At 40.5% G+C, this 22,449-nt stretch overlaps 1 protein-coding gene across 5 annotated transcripts in view; it reads right to left on the bottom strand.

Moving 5' to 3' along the window:
• Positions 1-205: 205 nt before the first annotated feature.
• Opa1 (OPA1 mitochondrial dynamin like GTPase) overlaps positions 206-22,449 on the bottom strand; it is an 82,746-nt gene continuing 60,502 nt past the window's right edge. For all 5 annotated transcript variants that reach the window (XM_041647173.1, XM_041647175.1, XM_041647174.1 and 2 more), the window contains 2 exons: positions 3,880-3,954; positions 206-2,890 (listed from right to left, as the gene is read on the bottom strand). In XM_041647173.1, the coding sequence (XP_041503107.1) occupies positions 3,890-3,954 (65 nt within the window). In that variant the 3' untranslated portion in view covers positions 206-2,890; positions 3,880-3,889. The remainder of the gene's footprint in view (positions 2,891-3,879; positions 3,955-22,449) is intronic.

The following is a 22,449-nucleotide window of genomic DNA, read 5'->3' as shown; positions in this document are numbered from 1 at the left end:
TTTTGACAAATATCAAGGCAGGAAAAGCAGCATCAGCTGGACATGGATTACAAATGTGATGTGCAAGGTCCAGGACATTCAGCCTTCTGAGAAAAGCCACTTTGAAAGCTCCTTAGGTCATGGGTTTGGCCATATTATGGGGTGTCTCCTCCTCATTAAAACAAAGACAAGGTAAAAAGATGCTCTCCATAAGAGAACTATAATGTCACTTCAGTATCTTTTAATTACCCATCTACACAAATGACCTTAGATCAAGCACAGGCAAATAGAAGTCGTAGTAACATTTACATCGAGTGTAAGGTTTAAAAAAATAATACAAAGTCCATTCACAGTGCACATGAAGACATGGTTAAGTGTAAATATTTAGATATCCAATAGCCATGATTGTTTAGAAGGTAAGCATATTTCCAAGCACATTTCCATTTGCTACAGCAACGACAGTCTACCATACACCAGCGTAGAGGATGGAGATACGCCAGCACCGTGATCTCATTACTGCAAAGAAAAAGATACCATGTTTCTTTTTTATCAGATAAATACATCTGAAATAAATACAAAATTAACTAGAAATTTGTCCATTAAGTCTACACTCTTAATTGTATGATTTTTATTTTGACACAGGGCCTCCCTGCATAGCTCTGGATTGCCTTTAACTCATGATAGTCCTGCTTCTGCCACTTGAGGGCTGGGATTATTGCTGTGTGCCACCAGAATCCTCACGTGACATTCCAAAATTGCAGCGAGGAAGTCCCACCTGTTGTGCCCCCTGTGCACATTCACACTGTGGATTCCATTGGGTACCAGGTAATGTGTGAGAGTCCACTGAGTATGGCCTAGGAAATGGGGCTAATACGAGAGAGTAGGAAGAAGACCCCCAAAAGCTTGGCTGCTGCCGTCCTCTGGTTCATGTTGTTATAGCCGAATCCCACAATTCATTTTGCTTATCATCTACTAAAAATCCCTTTGTTCTCCAAATAGAATTTTGTACACTCCATTCTCTGCAAATCCAGATGTGAGAAACAAATGATTTCTGGTCCAGTTAGACTTTACCTTCTGTAGATCAAGCACCTGAACTACAGACTTGACATACAGGGCCGACAGCTGGACTGAACTTTATCTCCTGTCTACAGCTTCCACATCTGACAAATACCAGCCTTTGAGGGGTGTGGAAAGACATGGTTAGCAGGAAACCAGGTTAAAATAACCCATGGGGACATGAGGAATGACAGGGATTTTTGGTTGAAGTTACAAATATTGACTCCCACAAAGAAATAAAAGTTCTCTTCCATGAAAAGAAAATTATACAAAGGAATATGATGCCTAACATCAGCTTTTCCTTAGGAGAAAACTACAGCTCTCCCCTGCTGGCCTTAGGCAGGGCTTCCACCCAGTTAGATTAGTAGGGCTTAGGGGACCCTTTCCTAACCCGTGTGTCAATCAGCACAGGGCTCTACCTAGCTTCTGTTCAGCACTGTCCCACACCCACGGGACACAAGGCACCGGAGCACTCGCATCCTAGGAAACGACGGATGCTGCTTTTCCTGGTGAGGATAGTACCTAAATTTCTTATCTCCTAATTTAAATAAAATGCGTACCGAATTTATAGTTTCTGAAATATTTTGCCTTCCATACATACATATACATATATATGTGTGTGTGTGTGTGTGTGTGTGTATATATATATATATATATATATATATATATATATATATAGTATGTGTGTGGTAGAGAATCCTTACAAAAAACAATTCCAAGAAAACTTTTTATAAAATTAACTGTGAAATAAAAACTGCAACCTGCAACACTGGGCATTTTTACCAGCACAGTAAAGCCTTAATTAAAAAAAAAAAAGTAGTAGATGAAAGGGACGTTTGAGTAAAATATGGCGCATTTGTTTGCTTTGCAGTCTCTTAACCAATACAATTCCAAATAAAGCACATGAAAATATTGGGAGGGTTGCCACTGTAACTGCAATGAATTAAATGGAATTCTCAGCTTTAAGGGGGTGGGTCACCATGCTCCCACTTGTTAGAATAATTTCATTTCAAACAGTGCCTGAAGGCTGTGCGGCAGCCTGCCCCGATGTCCACTTCAGTGTCTGACAGCTCTAAGTGAAACTCGTCGGCTGATTACCTTGACTCTTCTCCATCTTGAGTCATACTCCAATGGCTGTCAACAGGAGAGACCCCACTACTATCACCAGAAAGCCTGATATAAAGCACACAATATTCAAAAGAATTCATTGTAAATGGATACACAGACTGTAAGAAGAGCAACCGTGTAAGCTGCTACTACTGGCTGCCAACGCGAGTTTCTACACTGGCAACGGAAGGCTGATGTTTTTGTAACTGAGTACACACTGAACCGTCCAACACGAGTTACCCTGTCTGAAGTATCCTTTGGTAAACCAGCTTCCTTTCATGGGGTGAACATAAACTGGATTATTATAGTCAGACAATCCTAGATACAGAACACTGCAGACAGATGACGGCTTAGCAGGCAACTATCACCATATACATAATTGATGCCTTTTAAAAAATTACCATAAGTTTTATTCCAAAACAACTACCATTATATGTCTGAAGACATCCATAATGAATCTCACTGGTGCCACCACAAATAAGACTTGAGAGATAACTTCCTTATTTTTGAGGGCTAAGCCTACTGGCCAGTTTGTCACGTCAGTACAAGCACATAGACGGGGAATGCTGTCTTTACTGTTCTTCTGCTCAAAAGGCAGCTGGGGGTGGAGGTGCCTGTAACACACATAGGTTAATTTCACCCTATGACTTTATTTTGCACTGAAAAGGCAGAACAGGAGAAAGGAGGCAGGACAAAAGACTGAAGTTTTCATTCTTCCAATGTATGCAGAGGTGATTATGAGCAGATTCTGTGAAAATAAACCCATTTGATAAACTCAGATTTGGCAAGACAAATGAAAAGACTTAAGCAACTTAATCATAGCTTGACTAAAGAGTAAAACTTAACTGTTCAAATCTGCTAGATTTATTAAAATAATACAATTGCAGCACAATTTTACCAAGCATATTATGTAAACAAACATCTAGTAGAATTCTTTTCTGTCCTAACATTTATTGTGTGTATGTGTTCTACAAAGCATGGGTGTGAAAGCCAGGGGACAGCAGGACTCCACTCTCCGCTTCTATCTGCGGGTGGGCATCGAACTCAGGTAGTCGGGCTTGATGGCAAGCTCCTTTACCTGCTGACCCGCCTTGTCAGCCCCAGAATCCGTTTCTTTCTTTTTCTTCTTTTGAGATAGGATTTCTCTCATGTAGCCCAGGCTGGCCTGGAACTAACTCACAGAGAAGATTCTGTTTCTCCTTCCGGAGTGTGCCACTACACCCACATTCTAGAATTCGTTCTTAAAACAGAACTAGAACACAGCAAAGCAAAACTGCTGCCCTGAGGCATGCCACACAAGTTGGCATCAAGGGCGAATACAGTCTGCTTCTGGTGGAGCGCCCGTGGAATTGACAGGGAAGCGTTGTACACTGAATTGTTTAACACACATGACTACATACTGTGAGCACGAGGGTAAGAAAAAGACAAGATCAACTAAATCTTCAAGTTCAATGTAGAGAACACGTCACCTACATGTTAGAAAATCAACATTAAATACTTTTATTAACCTTGGTTCTGTCCAAAATGGGTTCTAAGAGAATAGTTTTAGTTTAGCCAGAAGGTAATGAAAAGACTTAAAGGCCCAATCCAAAGGAAGCTGGCTCTGAAAGCCATGCTATCAAAAGGATGACATCACAGAAAACAGGCCAGATGCTGTCATGCAGAACCAAGAATTATTAGGAGAGGCTCTAAGTCCATGCTTTGTGCCCAGTGCGCCCCAGTCTCAGAATTACTCACTTAGTACAGTCTACTTCTCCTGGTGAAGAGCTTCAATGAAAGCATCAAGCTTTTCTTGAATTTCTCTAACTTTCTCTATGGAGATAAAAAGAGATAAACACATTTACTTTTCAAAGGCAGCATACATTAGAGAGACTCCTTATCATTAAATCATCTACAAAACTTCTTTAGCTATTTGAGGAAAAGAGAGAAAATCATCCTCACTAAACTTCCTGTGGTCCATGTCCAAGTGGGTCAGAAGAGTCACAAGCAGCCTTTCGGGAAGCAAAGGAGGAGAAATGCTTGACAGACAGACCCCTTTGGGAAACTATTAAATAGAGCCGTGGACTCTAATGTGCCCGCCCACAGACGTGTTTTACTGCACTCAGATTCCTTGAAGCTCTACTGAAAAATGATAAGGTTGTTTTTAGGAATAAGCAGAAATGGTGGCTTATGCTGTAACCCAGCTCGTGGGAGGCTGGATGAGTGGAACCAGCCTGGGCTGCACTGGCAGACCCTACTATCTTAACAACCAACAAAACTGTCCCTCATCTGAAAAATGACCTTTAAAAATATAAAATAGCGGGTAAAGTTACCAGGAAGGTCGGGTAAAACACCACGGTAAGATGCATACATCAGTCATATTTCAAAATGCCAGGAAATAAAGGCAAAGGGAACTGGGAAATATTTTTAACTAGGTGTGAATGTGGAAAGTTAAAAAAAAATATATAAAGAACCACTGAAAGCAGATTTATATTTATTTGAATTTTTACTTTTTCATGTTAATGACTTCACGTAAGATCTATGATTTCTCTGTGCAGATATGTGAACTGTCCCCACGCATGCTACTGCTGCGGATTCAGTCACGCCTCCTGCCTTGGAATACCAGTTATACCACGCAGTGTGGAAACGCTTCCATCCCTTCCTCACAACTTAACACAGAAGTGGGAATTACCAGTGGATGGGAGCCAACGAGTTCAAGGCTAGTGACTTAGACATGAGCCTGGCATGTATTCTACTCTCTACTCACAGGAAAGATCATAGAAGGTGTCTTCAGAAGTCAACACTTATATCTTCTGTAATTAAACCATCTGTGTTGGAAGATACAAATTCTGCTAGCAGTGTACACTGGTGATGAGCGCCCAGCCAAAGAACCATCCTCCTGTACCTTGCAAAGCGTTGTAGGACTCCAATGGCGGCTACTACAGTCGCATCTGTAATTTAATACTTCTAATTCTTGGTATTAGATTAAGAATGAAAAAGCACGTGGAGAGGAAAGCTCTATTGTTTTGATCAATCCACGGAGAAAATCTGATAGCAGTTAAGGCAGGGGTGGCATCTCCTCCTTCTACAGATGAGTGAACCAGAGAAGCTAAGACAATATCAATCTATGTCTTACAATTTTAAATTACATACATGTGTGTGCGAGCACATGTGTGTGTATGTGTGTGCGCATGTGTGCAGGCTGGTAGGGAGAGTTTTAGCCAGAAGACACAACAAATGCTTCATTGAACTAAATTTAGCTCAGTGCTGGGCCACTTTGGGCTTCTGATGCCCTTAGGACAACAGGCTAAGGCAGGAACAGTGTTAGAGGTGTGGATCCATCTGGACTTTCATTGGGAAAGCGGACTGCTTCTCCACAATGGAGGTAAGGAAGATTATATCTAGGATACAGGAGAGCCTTTAGGACACCTTGGTGTTACCATGTCCTCTGAGTAACAATGAGAAACTACAACAATCCAATACAAGCAGATGGCAAATAGCCCAGAGCCTTTGGGATGAAGGTATTGGTCCTTTCTCCAGGGAAAGAACCAGACCCGCTGCGGTATTTGCTGGGGGTTGAGGAAATAAAGAATAGTAGTAGGGGAAGGTAGTAATAAATACCAGATAAAGTCATGTGACGAGACACAAAAATGAAGCTGTAATTGACATTCATGTTTCTGTACCGTTTTGCTAGGAAACGACTGCATATATGCGCACATGTTAAGCAGACACTCGTGCTTTCTTCCTCTCTTATCATGTAATACATCAATTGAGATATCAGTGGTTAAGTGTACTACAACAGCAACTGAGATATCAGTGGGTAAAGGTTATCAATCTGTATTTTCATATTTAAGTTAGAAGGTGCTCAAAGACTAAGCATTCCTCAAGGTGACTTTGCCAACTATTTTAAGAGAAACGTAACTGTGGTTGTATGTGGGCAAGTTACATCATGCCAGGTAGAATGATAACCGTGTTATTGTCTTCAAGGATGATATATATATATATACATACATATATATGTATGTATACATATATATACATATACATATATATGTATGCATACATACATATACATATATATATGTATGTATGTATATATATGGATGCGATTGGGTGTCAAGTTGAGGAGGAAAGACTTGTGATGGCTAATCTTGGTTGTCAATTTGACACAACCTAGAATCATGTGGGAAGAGGTAATGTCAATTGAAGAACTGCCTTGATTGGATCGGTTTGCGAAAGATTTTTTTGATTGATAATTGATGTGGAGGGGGGCAGCCTACTGTAGGTGGCACCATCCCTACTTAGGCCTGAGCTGTAAAAGAAGGCAAGCTGAGCACGAGCTGATGAGGAAGTCAGACAGCAGTACACCAGTGAGCCACTTTCTACCTAAGCCTCTGTCTCGAGGAAGCAAACCAAACTTTTCTTCCAGTTTGCTTTTGTTCAGTGTTTTAGCACTGAAACAGAGAAGCAAACAACAACGCTCCCTGAGCCTTTGTGCAGGTCCTTAGAACTTCAACCTACACTTTTCTGGCAGGCTAGCTTCCATTTCTTAAGCAGCAGTCAAACTAGCAAACACATTTGCTTCTCCAAATGAAGCCAGTCTTAGTTTTAAAACAAATCCATTTAGTTGTTTAAAAACAGGTGATTTTTAAAAAAATGAGTATTTTTTCCGAGTTTCATATACATTTCAGTTCTTTAAATTGTTCTTTAAGAGAGAAGAGAAAGCCTTTCAAATGATCTCACAGCAGTTCTAGAGATGACCATAATTTTTCATAAAAACCAACACAAACAAGAACAACCGCAGTGAAGCCCCTGGCAAGTCTGGAAAGCACAGCACAAGTGAAGTCCCAGAGGCGTCTCCAGCCCTGCAGCCCCCAACCACTCCCTGGTGGGCAGGCTATCTGGGAAGATCAGGCCATATGCAGAAAGAATAATCCAGTTTTATTCCACACATGAGCTGCATGCAGCTGGGCAGCCACAAGGTCAGTTTGCCAACCTTTGCCCTCTCACTGGCCGCCATCCTCCAGGGGCAGACTGTAGGTGTATGGCGGCACAGTGGTGTCCCCCACAGGGGTACAGTCCGGAGCAGGAGCTATCTATGTGAAGAGACAAAGCCCCGCTGAGGCAGTGTCTAATCTGGAAGGTCTAAAGGGAAATCCAATTTTTAGACAATGAAGAGGTAAGCAATATTTTTTTTCTAAATAAAAGTTAAAGGACTGTTTAACACAAAAATAAGAAAATTCTAAACTTCTTAAAAACTTACACTTTTATGAAAAATTTTACAACTGATGGTACTACCTTGCCACAAAACCTTAAGGATGCCACAAAGAGCATCTAAATAAGTACTAGAGGTAAGGAGGATGGGCGGTATGAGGAGAAGGGAGAATGGGCGATACAAGGGAAAAATAAGTTGTCAATAAGCATCACTTTCACAGAAGAAATTCAGCTGTCTTTTTCACCTGTAAGGAACTAGATGGAGTCTTCTGGGACATGAAGAATTCTAACCTTCCCCCTTTTAGAAAAGGTTTACCTGTAATTCTGTGTAAGTGTGCCTGTGCTGTGTGGGTATATGAGCAGCCAAGTTTGACTGGGAGCTGCTCTGTGGTCCTGTTCTTCCCTGTTCAGCTGCTTTCCACCTTTAAGAAACATTCCTTAGTGTTTAATCCCAGCAAAGGCAGGTGCATCCCTGAAATAGAGGAGAGTCTGGTCTACAGAGCTAGCTCCAGGAAAGCCAGAGTTATACACAGAAACCCTGTCTCAAAAAACCAAAACCCTAAAACCAAACCAAACCAAGGCAAAATGAAACAAACAAAACCCAATCCAACCAACCAAACAAAATGCATTCCTTGCTTATTCTTTTACTTTCCATTGAGGAATGTCTACTCTTTTGAAGCGATTGCAAATTTGACATTTTGTTTGTCTCTTTCAGTCCTGCAGCCATCCCTGCTAAGGATGAGCCCTGGTCGCCCTCCTCTGATTTAGAAACCCACAGGAGGCCTGCTGCTTCATGCCAAAGCAAAAGAGTAACAGAGCAAATGGCACTGGAGTATTACCTTTTATGTAAAACAGAATACATTTCGTAAAAATCAGAAACGAGCACAAATCAGCACGGTTAGTTGTAAAGCAAACTCCTGTTTCTCTCAAAAATTTGGGTTAAATATTCACATAGAGAATTCTTATAAAATCTGTGGTCTCTTTGATAAATCAACTCAGGAAGGGCTTAAACTATTCTGTTACACAGAATAGTATTCTACACGTAGTGAATACGGAGGCTCGTTCCCATTTTCCCAATGTTTGCTTAAAAGATGAGCCATCTCAAACATCGATTCATTGTGCATCTTGATTGAGTCATGAATATTCCCATAATCCTCAACTCATAAACCACCAGCCTCAGTGAATGACGTTCCTTCTCTTTTTTCTTCTCTTCAGATGACTTGACACCCATTCACATTTTAGGTCTCTTTATCCCCACATGAAATGGCACCGTTCCTCTCAGCGCTTTGAGTCTTCTGATACTTGCTCTAAAAGTCCCAAATACAGACTAATCTGTAATTAGGTTTTGAGTACACTGCGACTGCCAAAAGGCCCAACCTGGGAGAGGGTCACTTCAGTGGTTAGTATTAGTTTAGAACATGAACAAAGAGCTACCAACAAAACACTACCTCATGTGCTAAAATAAACCTTAGACAGTGTTTGATGTCTTTAAAGAAAGCATGAAGAAATCAGCTGAAGAACTAACACAATCGCTTTAAAAAACCATACACCCAAAGATTCAAACCACCTAACAGCTACCCTGTAACATGGTGCGCACACACTTTGGATGTGTGGGTGAAGTTCTTCAGTAAAGGGCTGTTCACTGCAGGGTTGGAATGACTGGCACCCCTCTTCCTTAGGAGCTCACACACTCCTGAAAACATTTGCTGTTTATCACACAATTGTACTATATAAATGCCCTTTAAAACTCAGGGACTATATCTAGGATATAGAGAAACAAGGAAACAAAATTACGAATGGGAAATAGGAAATCAGAACCAAAATGATCAAAACTATAATCAAAATTGATACCCACGATAATTATTCATTTACTGTTTTGCCTCAAGTGAAACCATTTAAACATTAAAGGGTACTATTTAAAATGTGCTATTTCATGTCCCCAAAGCTGCCTTAAAGCTTGAGAGGAACAGTGTAACCCCATGCTTGCTAAAACATGCACAGCTCAAAGTGAGTCATGGAGAAGCACAGCTTGCTTTCTTTTCTTTTCCTTTTTCCCAGCAAGGGTCTCATCGCTGTCTGTCCTGGACCTCACTGTGTAGACAAGGCTGGTCTCCAACTCAGAGATGGACCTGCTTCTGCCTCCTGAATGCTGGGATTAAAGGCATACACGAACATGCCTGGCTCCGAATCCAGCTTTCTTTCTTTTTTTTTTTTTTTTAAAATATATGTATTTTAATATTTATTTATTTATTATGTATACAATATTCTGTCTGTGTGTATGTCTGCAGGCCAGAAGAGGGCACCAGACCCCATTACAGATGGTTGTGAGCCACCATGTGGTTGCTGGGAATTGAACTCAGGACCTTTGGAAGAGCAGACAATGCTCTTAACCTTTGAGCCATCTCTCCAGCCCCGAATCCAGCTTTCTTAAAGCCCATTCCCTTCCATAGGGTTTCTCTGTGTAGTCCTGACTGTACTGGAACTTGTTCTGTAGACCGGCTGGCCTCGAATTTATCCTCCTGCCGGTCTCCCAGAGTGCCCCAGAGTGTTAGGATTAAAGCGTGTGCCACCACCACCTGGCACTTAAAAAATAAAAAAAATACTTTAAGGCAAGGTAAGCACTCCTATCAGGCTCCTTTGGTGAATATAATATAGAACCTTCATATACTTTCTAGATATTTTGAAGTCTATTCTCCAAAGGACTTTGGCATGAACACAGAGCAGCCTTACATTTAGGTCTTTATAGCTGTTAGGTTCTGGAATCTTCCTAGTTGGATGGTACCACTAATTTCAGCACAGCTGAATGACTGTGGGTCTGTCTTATTTAACAACAAAGAACACTGTCATTCAAGGTGCTGACTAAGTTATGATATAACTTTTGGTTATATCATATTCACTAAAAGGTTGAGCTGCTCAATAAAAGCAGTTTTATGTGGGATGTAAAATTCATCTACTTCTGGAGATACATTTTATCTTTAGACAAGTCAAATTAAATAACTGTGTATTTGGACAATCTTGTGGGTTCTCCCAGGAGTGTGTGTACTACTGGCTCACACTGAGGACATTACTGAAGACTCGGGGCTGGGAACACAGCTCAGCTGCTGGAGTGCTGCCTGACCCATATGCTGCCCTGGCTTTAGTTTCCAACACTGCATAAACCAGGTGGGAGGGGGAGACGGAGGGTGGGGAGGACCAGAAGTGCAAGCCACATTTGATCTTGGGCTACAGAGCAAATTCAAGGTTAACCTGGGCTACCGGAGACTTACAACAACAGCAACAGCAACAATAACAACAACACATCCCTAGAAACCAAGTGTCCACTCTGAGAGGACCACTAAGAGACATTTCTATCAGGTGTGTTAGCAGATGCATCTATCCTACTCCTAATCCAAACTACTATGTGGTGGTCTAGTGGCTATAAGAGCCAGTTGTTCATCCTTCCTTTCCATGAGTACTGGCCACTTGATGTCTAGCAGCACACAGAGACTTCTGGAGCATGTACTTGAAGTATGACCAGCCTGAATCAAGTCACACTTGTGTAGAAGACATGCACAGCCTGCTGACTCAGTCTTTTTTATATCAGCGATGCTTTTAAAACCGTAACTTTAAAGCATCTTGTAGGGTATGGTGGAAATGATGGTATTTGTCACATTTAACCTTTAGGGAATGCTTTTTTATGGAAGGAAAAATGATTTATATTGAATTCTTTTCTTTTTCTTTATTTTAAAACTTTGAGAAAAGGCTTCACTATGTAGCCCAGTTGGCCTTGAACACATGGCAATCCTCCTGTCTCTGCTTCTTGAGTAGTGGGACTACATGTATGCCCACCATGCTTTTGCTACGCTCAATTCTTAGAAAAGCCGACATTAGAAGTGTCTATAGCATTTACTTTCAGGATCAGAAATAACAGATAATAAGCTTTTATGGCATTCATGACCATCGTTTTCCAGTAAAGGCCACAGAGTCTACCATGAGGTTACAGCTGTCTAGTGTGGTCATTTTATTTTGTGTACGGCACACAAAATATTTCAAATTATATCAGTTCACATTACGATAACAAAAATTTAAAATTATTTGATATTCTAATTCATTAGTGATACACTGTTTTTTCTCTAATAAGCTAAAATATACTTTGTCAAAACCAAATAATTTCATTTGCCTGTGTATTGCCAGTATAGAAAATCTAAATATTATATTTCAAAGAAATACTAACATAGACAATTATTTGAGACAATGGATAAGGTCAGTAAATTATTCCGTTCCAACCAATTAAATATGACTTTAAAAATCTTTTAGTTTGTCTTTTCTACTTTTCTCCTATTTTTTAAAAGTACATTTTACTTTGAATTTTGTTGAGAGGAAAGCTGAAACATTTAAAAAAAAAAAAAAAAGAAAAACCACCCAGGCAGCCCTTAAAGAGGTAGGGAATCATTTATCACTTGCAAAGACAGATTTATAAGAAGAGGGCCCCTTCTGTTCCTTTAAGACTGCAAACAGATGGGAAGTGAATGGACAGTCCCTGGGACAAGAAAACGCACGGGAGGTGCTGCTGTATGCACGTTCCCAGCAGAAGAAAGGAGGCCAAGATTGGAACTGCATGACCGGGTCCTGGAGAGGGTCTTTCTTCAAGCTGTCCTCGTCCTGCTGTCAAACTGTTATAAATATTGGTTTGTCAAAAGACCTTCAGGACTGAAGCCTGAGAAAGGAGCTGTAGCAGACAAACGAAGCCCGGGAGTGAGTCTCAGACAGCTCATTACCGTAATTTTAAAAGAGGAAGAACAAATATAAGCTCATAGAGTATAATTCTGATTTATGAATTGAAAGCTTTAGGCAAGCTTAGGCTGAGAATAAATAAAAAATGTAATGCGGCTTCTAGCTCTTAAATCAGATGTCCATTAGGCAAAGTACTGCCTAGCCTGTGGGAAGCACCAGGTCTGCAAGGGGGTCTAGGTACTAATACAAGCCGACTCTTCCCAATTACAAATGCTTGGGACCAGAAATTTTATAGACTTCTGCATTTCTAGTTGAATTCCCTAAATCTAAAAGCCTCAAATCTACAATGTGCCAGCATCCGAGAGCCAGAGAGCATCATGGGAGCACTCAAGTTCAGACCTTACAGCCTTTGGGTTAGAAGGGCCCGACCCGCGCTGGTGCAGCAAGGGCCAGAGACAGGGCAGTCGCTGAACTGACGTCACACAGTAAGTAAATTAGAAATCATCCTCAAAACCTTAATTACACTTTCTTTTGTTCAGCTGCCTGATATGGTGCTGGAATAAAGCTCGGGTCCCCCCTGAGAACGTTATATACACTTAACTCCTAAGCCATCTCTTTAGCCCCAAATCCTAGATTCTTTTTTAAAGAAACAATTTATATTTTAATTAAAAAAATAACAGGTGTGTGTGTGTGTGTGTGTGTGTGCTGAGCATATATGCATGTACAGACTCTTAGTTTCTTTTTTTGTTTGGTTTTGTCTTTGTTTTTTGAGACAGGGTTTCTCTGTATAGCCCTTGTTGTCACAGAACTCTGTAGACCATGCTGGCTTCAAATTCATAGAGATCTGTCTACCTCTGTCTCCTAAGTGCTGGGATTAAAGGTGTGCGCCACCACCACTGTCTGGCACAAACTCTAGATTTTTGATGCTTTGTTTCACTAAGAAAACAGGTTCTAAAACACTTATTAACAATACAAACTAAGAAGCCAAATTACAGGGACTGTTGTTTCTACAGTCACTCACAAACAGAAACCAAAGACTCAAGATGAACAGGACCACCAAGCAATTCTAAAAAGGCACCACTGCTAACAGAGCCAGCCTCAGCTTTGCCATAAACACTCATGTAAATGGCTAAGTTATTAATTCCACGAGCATCCATTTCTAACTATGAGCAACGGGAGGACCACCTCTCAAGTTCTGCAATTTTAAAAGATGGTTTATTAACTAAATAAGCATAAGGGACAGATAAGTTTGAAACAGGACATGTAATTCAAAATAAGAAATGATGCAGTTACATGGAAATATTCTCTATTTCTGAATAGAATATATCTCACTTCTCTTTCACTACTTTCTCTTGATGTTTAGTAGTCCATGGGAAAATTTCCAGTAGAGATGAGGATAAAATATTAGGAAGAAACAAGTAGATCGTGAGAAGCAGGGCAGCAGGCAGACATTCCCCCCCACCCTCCGAACATAAGAGAATCAAGGTAAAAGGGTGATTAGTCTATATGGAAAGGCCGATGCAGTAATTTTAAGATGAAAACTGTCTGGGCATCTTGGAGTAGGAAGACATGATGAAGGCACAAGCACACGCAGGAGAGCCAGGGACCTGAACAGGTGGATCGACTCTCAAGAAGTGACCATGGTATGCTGGGTCCCGGCCTCTGGGTCAGAAAGGCTATAAAACAACTTCTCCAGAGGTTTGAGTTGTATTGATGCTGCTTGTTATCTGACTGAGTATTTAAAACCAAGTTTGTACAAGGAAAAGGACAGGAACTGTAGCCCACCTGCCAGATCAGAAGCTGGGTACAAGTGCACTCACAGTGAGCTCAAAGAATAAAAGTAGAAGAGGCCAGCCCACAGCCCTCAAGAGAATGGCTCTAGAAACTGCCCCGAGGCCACTTCAATAGTCTATTGAGCTACAATGTTAAGGGTAATAGTCTCTGGTTGAAGCAGTTTTTCATAATGTATATGTACTAGCTTTTTTGATAATAAAAGAAGACTTTAAAAATTAAAACCTAAATCCTTGCAGTATACTTGTTAGATCTGTATAAGAGCTGTGTACACAGCTCGGAGTAAGAAGATGTGCAAAAAAGAGATAAAAGATTAAAAACAAAACAAAACAACCTTGAATTCCTGTACCAGAATGGGAGGAAGAATTTCTTCTACTAAATTCAAAGTACTAACACTGGAAGAGATCAAAGAGATTATAGGCATTAAAGTCGACTACTCTGTACATGTAAACTAACATGTGAAAGAAAAATCTCCCTAAAATGAACTATCACAACCTGAAAATTTCAATAGTTCAAGCAATACTTCAATGTGTTCCCATAGACTTATTCAAGGTAGGAGAGGAAAGGCACACTGACTTCCAACAATGGAGGTGAGCCATCATCATGTAGGCCTAGGCAGTGTCTCCTAGGAATGCTACATGGAGATATTATTTGGAAAAACATCAATTTACTTCTAAGACCGAGCATATCATGGATAGGTTTCATTACTCCCATGACAGGATAATGCAAATGATGAAATCTCTAGGGAATTTTGTACTGTACTCATTGGGAGGAAAAGTTCAGAAATATATAACAGTAAAATATCAAAATTCCATTGACCTTAACTGATATCTCCACCTACCCTAAGAGGTGTGCTTCACAGTGAGCATGTTGGCGCATGCCTTTAATCCCAGCACTCAAAGGCAGAGACAGGTGGATCTCTATAAATTCCAGGCCAGCCAAGGCCACATAGTAAAAGCCTGTCTCAAAAAACTAAAAGTAAAAAAAAGGAAGTGTATTTCCCATACACTGGTGTAGGGAGTCTGTCGTGGGTCTGTAATCCATCAAGGTTTTTTTTTTCACAGTATCTGTTCTTGCTTTGCTTAAAATTTTAAATATACTTTCATAAACCAGCAGATTATACTGTGATTAGACTTACATCCCACTACTAGTTTTAAAATTTAAAAGGGCAGGGCTGGAGAAGTGGCTTAGAGGTTAGGAGCACTGACTGCCCTTCCAGAGGATCCAGGGCCCTCTTGTGTGCTCCTCAGGCATGAGGCATGCAGAGACTACACTTACATACATGCAGTCAAAACATTTACATACATAAAATAAGATAGAATGAAACTTCAAAAGAAGTTCTGAAAAAGTTTAAGCCCCAATTTCAAACTTATTATTTCATTATCTATTGCTCATTAAGGAAATGGTAAGTATTATTAGGAGTGGGGGAACTAAAATTTCTAGTTTTAAATATGTACTCTGGCTTCCATAATAGTAATAAATGAACTTACTTTAAAGTAATGGTTCTCAACTTATAGGTCATGACCCCTTTGGAAAACCTCCACCTCCAAAAATATTTACATTATGACTCATAATAGTAGCAAAATTAGAGTTATAAAGTAGCAATGAAAATAATTTTATGTTTGGGGGTCACCACAAAATGAGGAATCATATTTAAGGGTCCGAGCATAAGGAAGGTTAGAAGCCACTGCTCTAAAGTGATAAAGAATGTTGATATGGTTATGCACACCTTTAATCCCATCACTTGGGGGTGGAGGACAGAGGCAGGCAGACTTCCGAGTTCCAGGCCAGCCTGGTCTACATAGTGAGTTACAGGCCAGCCAAAGCTACACAGAGACTGTCTCAAGACAAAACCAATACACATAAATCCCCAACACAAATCCAATCCACAGACTACTGAATGAAACAGTTTTTATTCTCATTTAGAATAATAATCTCATTTATAATGAGTTATAAATTACAATTTGTGATTTATAATAATTTAAAATTGCACTTGATTTCCTAACTTGGTGACAATTTCTAAGGCTTTTATAATTTCATATATTCTATTTTGTATTCAGAGTTGATGACAAGTGTCAGCTTACTCTTGGAGCATGTTTCTAGAAATAATCTCTTCTCATAAAAGCTATGGCTATCATAATCCCACATGGTATTTTACTTGCATAGTAATGGTGGTCAGATAAAATGCATGTGATAAATAGATTAACTTATAAGCATGTTCTTCAAGTGTTTCCCCTTATCAGAAGAAGCCTAGAAAACTTTTTTATAATACCATCCCAATTAAATATAATATACATCCACACTCACACAAAGATTTAGAAGTTATCACCTGAGGAGTGACATAAACTGTGTGGAAGACTCACGAGCCACCTAGAAAGAACCATGTTATAAAAGCGTGTACAATCTCTGTGACGCGCTACAAGCTCTCACAACAGTTACAAGACAGAATCTAGTAGAAGTCTTGATGTTCTTAAAAACAAATCCAACCATGTTCACAGAGAGGTAAAAACTGAAAATTTAAAATTATCACTTCATCCCATGCTTTTTCAGACCCAGGCCAGCTGGCCTTGGTGAGTTCCCGATAGAACATCCCCATTGTCTTAGTGTGTGGGTGCACCCCTCGCGGTCCTGAGTTCCTTGCTCGTGCTCCCTCTCCTTCTGCTCCTGATTTGGACCTTGAGATTTCTGTCCGGTGCTCCAATGTGGGTCTCTGTCTGTCTCCTTTCATTGCCTGATGAAGGTTAATAACCGGACTTGCTGAACATAGCGGACAATGAGGACTACTGAGAACTCAAGAACAATGGCAATGGGTTTTTGATCCTACTGCACGTACTGGCTTTGGGGGAGCCTAGGCAGTTTGGATGCTCACCTTACTAGACCTAGATGGAGGTGGGTGGTCCTTGGACTTCCCACAGGTCAGGGAACCCTGATTGCTCTTCAAGCTGATGAGGAAGAGGGACTTGTTCGGGGGAGGGGGAGGGAAATGGGAGGCGGTGGCGGGGAGGAGGCAGAAATCCTTAATAAATAAATAAATTAAAAAAAATAAAATTATCACTTCACCTTAGAAAACAATGAAGATACCTACACACGAAAACACCTTGCTTTCCCTCCCTTCTAGGACGTCATTATAAGAGGGAAGTCAGCAGTCACCCTATCACCTCTGTCTTCTGAAGGGCTAATGGACCAGGGATTGCAGGTTCTGCCACTGTCTTTTATTTTTCTATTGCAGTCATTTTTCTATTGCATGTTTAGAAATTGACAGTTTAAAATATATTGTGTCCTGTGATGTCTAAAACAGAGTGTTTAAAAAATATCACCACATAGTTCTAAGAATATAGCTCTGAACTTGAATTATATTGTTTTTATAACTATGCTCTTGGGGTGGATTACTTTGTCAGAATTCGAGGCCTGCTCGCTTGGCTTAATTAAAGTGTTCCTGTTCTTATACATTGTGTAAATGGAATACAATTATTTTCAACTATGTCATTTGGAGGGCAAGAGTCTGATTTAATATTTGATTCAGTGGTATGGAGAAAGAAATTTAGTAACTAGCAGAAAAAGTCTGAGGACCAATAACATGTAAAAAGGTGAAAATAAAAAATGGAACAACAAAAAAAGGAAGATATTTGCGGGAAGTAGAAAAAGACAAGATCTCCTGAGTAAATTGGGAGCATGGGGACCTTGGGAGAGGGTTGAACGGGAGGGGATAGGAAGGGAGGGGAACAGAGAAAAATGTAGAGCTCAATAAAAATCAATAAAAAAATAAAAAGAAGATATTTGTTAACAAAGTATTGAATATAGTAGCCTGTATAATATAAAGTAAGTATTTTTTAATTTTATACCAATTTATTCCTCAATTATGACTTTAAAACAGATTTGAGCCATGAAAAATGTACTTTCACCCAAAGGCTCAGTCTGAGCCTGTATTCCTCATCAACCACAGGAGAACACAGCACTGAGGCCTCGTCCCAGGGAATTCTGTGTGGAAATAGTGCTCCTCAAACAGAGGTCTTTCCCTAAGGGCTGCTTTGGTCTTTGTATCAGCTCCATTCTTTTTCGGCTATAACACAAAGCAGAGCCTGCCTCGCGCACGCAGACTCCAGGTAAAAATAATCCTTAACTTTCCCTCAGTTGCTCCATCTCACTTTAGTGTGAAAAATACCTTCACAGTGGCAGAATTTGCAAAAGTAGAAACTTTTACTCAGGAAAGGTGGCTTAAAGAGTTACTAGTAATACAGAACAGAAATGTTTACTCTTTCCTTTTTACAAACATACATATATCTAGAAATGATCATTTCAAAATACTTGAATCCAAGGGAAATGTGTTCCAATAAGCTTAAATTCTTAATATTAGAAATTATTTTACTTTTTTTTTTTTTGGTGCATGCGAAGGAAATCACTGGGGGCCCATAAATCAGTGGTTTCCATACAGTGAAAGCCAGTAAGGGAGGTGTGGTTACCAGAGCCAGTACAGCAAATGTGAGCTGCTCACAAGGGATGAAACCGGAGCTTCTGGCGAGACAGAGAAGAAAGGTCTCTGGTACCTCCAGTCCCCCCTCCCCACTTTGAAGTACAGAGAAGGGCTAATAAAACTCAGTATTAAGATAGTGATCAAGCATTCACTGACCATGTATGATATATTACACAAGCTACAGTAGTCAGAAATGAACCAGATCCTTCTGCTAGGGTGAGTCAATCATAACAGACACCAGAGTATTTTCTTTAAATGGTTATTTCGGCCGATTTACATCGGGTAGTGGAAAGGCAGTTTCTTTCTGCTCAATTACACAACCATGGCAGTAGCTGAGTATGCTTTCAACACCGAGGGAAAGCAAGTAAGCAGGCAAGAGGAAAAATACTGGCTTAGGTCAAATGATAATGACCTAGAAGGAAAGACAAAATGGTCCTGGGGCCGATGAAAAAGCAAGAGGACCGAGAGAGATGAGGCCAAGAGGTCTCAGTCCTGTTCTCATGCTTTCTTCTCCTGTGTTCTGACTGCACCTCACTCTTTTCTTTTCAAAAGATTTATTTCTTTTTGTTTTATGTGTATGTGTGAGTGCCTGCATATCTGTGTGTATGTCACTTGTGTGTCTGGTGTCTACAGAGGCCAGAATGAGGTGGAGTTACAGGCAGTTGTGCGCTGCTTGCTGTGAGTCCTGGGATCTGAACCTGGGCCTTTGCAAGAGTAATAAAGGGCCACCTCTCAAGTCTCCACTTTTCTTCTCTGGACCTAGGTACCTAATCTCAGTGCTATCCTTTTCTTTAAAACTTGTTAAAACTGACTTCCTTTGTTAAGTCTACATAGACGAAAGTGACATGCTACCGCATTTGGAGTTCAAACGACTTAACAGATTTGTGACAGCCACACACTACCCCGACTAATGGAGAGAAAATTGCCTTGCTGTGAACAGAAGAACTCTCCAGAATAAACAGGGCGGGGAAGTAAGTGATGGTGGTGACTGACCAGAGAACTTTGCTTTTATGCCATTTAGGTTCCATGTTCAGAATAAAGTGACCCTTGTGGGGCGGTGTTTAGTCCCACATCTTTTAGGACCTCATCTATGATAGCAGCAAACACTGGGGAAGATTAAAAATACAAAGCAATCAACAGAAACTAAATCCCAGACTCACCTGATAATTTTCCTTTCTAGATACAATAGCATAAAAACATTCCAGGTAACTAAGGTTCTATTAGTTATAGCCTACCTTCTTTTTAATTCAGATTTTAAGAGGGCATGAAGAAATCCTTATGACTAGCCTATAAATTAGGATGGTGTTTGAGTCACCAAAAGTGTCCTTATAGACTTCAGCGGTTTTGATAAAGTCCTAACCATAGGTTTGCAAATGAAGTCTTTGGTCATTCTTCTGTTGCTTTCTTTTTTGTCATCATAATTTAAAAATGAACAAGTATATCTGTTTTCTGTCATTAAATAATATTAACCACAATGAACAGATCTCATAGTAAACATGACTCACGTTGCTGAATTCTGGTAATTCAGAGACAAAACCCCTTGTATCTGTAGTCTCTATGGCTAAGTGTTAGTGTCACAAGTGAATGTCATGCAGCCTAAGATACAAAGGTTGTATCTTTGTGCCTTTCTAATTATCAAGAGAAAGCACAGGATGGCGGATAAGAGGAGAGTGGGAACGTGAACGAACACAAAGAGGAGTCCGAGAAGCATTGTATATGCTCAAGAGAAACAAATTCTAAGTTTCCAGTAACAATTGCTTGCTGTCTGGGAGATGCTCAGGCATCAAACAATAAAGAACAGTCAACAGAGGCAAGAGGCCGAGCATGCTGCTGCTCTCCTGCTCTCTAATCCCTCTGAGCTCGGGGACAAAGGCCAGCTGTTGCCACCTCGAGTAGGATGGAGGCAGTCAGCAGAGCAGATTAACTGGGGGCAGGGAGAGGGATATTGCAAAATTCTAAATTAACAGCGACTTTGATTTTACTGCTTTTAACATGAAGGCTATTCAACTATAATATTACAATAAGTAAGCCTGCACAATAACAGTCAGAGTTCATTAATGTTTTTATATTTCATGTATTTTTCTTTATTTTATATTTATATTGGTTAATGTGAAGGAATGTACAGAAATTTGGTAGAGAACATTTTAACACTCTCAATCCTGCTCAACAAAAACCATAAAGCTAGAATGACAGCCAGTTAAAGTTGAAAGGGTTGGTGTATCTCATAGCTCATAAACACAGCCTCACTGAAGAGCTCTTAGCTTGGGGCCTGGGGCTGTGGCTCCTTTGGGAGAGTTTGATGAGCATGGGAGAAGCCCTGGTGTTTTGGGCCTGGAATACTTAATCAAGTACTCAGAAGGTGAGAGCAAAGAGCAAGTCAAGCATGAAGTTCAAAGTCATTCTAGATACAGAGTGAGGCTGAGACCAGCATAGGGGGAATATCTAGGTTTTGGCAACTCTGATGATAGTGGGATCTGGCAGTCTTGAGACAGTTTCCAGCCATACAAAGAAGATGCATTCCTTCAGTTCAGCTGTTGACTTCATAAGCATGCTGGTGTTTCTTTAACCAGATGTTTGCACAGAGTGGAAGTCTTAGTTCCAAACTTCTTACAAGGCAGGAGGGATGGAAGACACGCCACTATGTACACATACCAATGCAAAAGGGTAAATATATGATGTGGGAAGGTCATTTGTCAATCTGTTGTTTCATTGGTTAATCAATAAAGAAACTGCTTGGCCTGATAGGTCAGAAAATTAGGTAGGTGGAGTAGACAGAACAGAATGCTGGGAAGAAGGGAAGTGAGGCAGACGCCATGCCTCTCCTCTCCAAGTCAGACGCGATGAAGCTCCGGCCCAAGATGGACGTAGGCTAGAATCCTTCCTGGTAAGCTACTGCCTCGGGGTACTACACAGATTACTAAATATGGGTTAAGTAAGATGTGAGAGTTAGCCAAGAAGAGGCAAGATATAATGGGCCAGGCAGTGTTTAAAAGAATACAATTTGTGTGTTGTTATTTCTGGGGCTAAGCTAGCCGTGCAGGAGCTGGGCAGGACGAAAAGCAGGCTTGCCTGCAGCTCCATCTACAAATATATGTATGTGTGTATACTTTCCAAAGCTGGGAATTTTTCCTTCTAATAAATTAAAACAATTTGGGATCAGATACTACGTATTTCTAAGTCTCCATTTCTTAATTTGTAAAATGAGAAAAATAGCTACAGCTACTTTAAAAGGCTGCAGTGCAGACCCCAGTGAGAACTTATGGAAAGCAGTTTTCTGGCTCAAGACAAGTGAGCAAGTATCAGTTCACACACATAAACAACTATATGTGGATAGAGTGCTAGAAAAAAAAACCAACAAAAATGGGGAAAGAATCCTTTCTCAGAGCAAGCTGTCTAAATGACCGCAAATGTCCCTTTAATTCTTGGCTGACTCTGAAGATACAAGGAATGAAAAGAATAACTTGGAGCCTGGTAGTGATAGTGCAAACCCTTAATCCCAGCACTGGGAAGCAGAGGCAGTGGATCTCTGAGTTTGTCCAACCTACAGAGTGAGTTCCAGGACAGCCAGGGCTACACAGAGGGCCTGCAGTGCTCAAATTCATCAAAGACAAGGCAAGACAAAAGACACAGTCCACAAGGAGAGCAACTAGAGGACCTAAAATACCGAATCTGTTCCAAGGGCATCAGCAGGGCTCTCAGAAAGTCAGGTTGGTGTTTCTTGGAAGTGCTACACCAGTGTTGGTTTGTTTCCAATCTAAGGCTTCATTGTTTGGTTGTGATTATTTAAGAGAATATTCTTGTTTCCAACTCGTTTACAATAACATTCAGATGTGATGAAGCCTGGTGACAGTAGATGTTTTCTGGAGGGATAAGCTGTTTATAGTGTTGCAGCTTTCTGTGAGCTGGGTGGCTTACTTGGTTTTTTGATGAAACAGAAGAAAAAAAAAGTTTCTAGCTAATAGAAGATCAGTGTCACATGAAAATACAGAAAATGAGACTCATAGATGTGTTCTGTGAAGATGTCAAGACTGAGTACCTCATGGACCACTGAGTGAGATACACAGCTCATCTTCCTGCCTCAATTCTTATTCACAGTACCTCCCACTATGTGTGAACAGCCCACTGTGAAGAAGTTCAAC

Source organism: Microtus oregoni, unplaced genomic scaffold (assembly GCF_018167655.1).
Source record: "Microtus oregoni isolate MIOR12 unplaced genomic scaffold, Mior012 000162F_ref0000463, whole genome shotgun sequence".
Taxonomy (NCBI): Eukaryota; Metazoa; Chordata; class Mammalia; order Rodentia; family Cricetidae; genus Microtus; species Microtus oregoni.
This window is presented reverse-complemented; position numbering and strand designations above follow the sequence as displayed.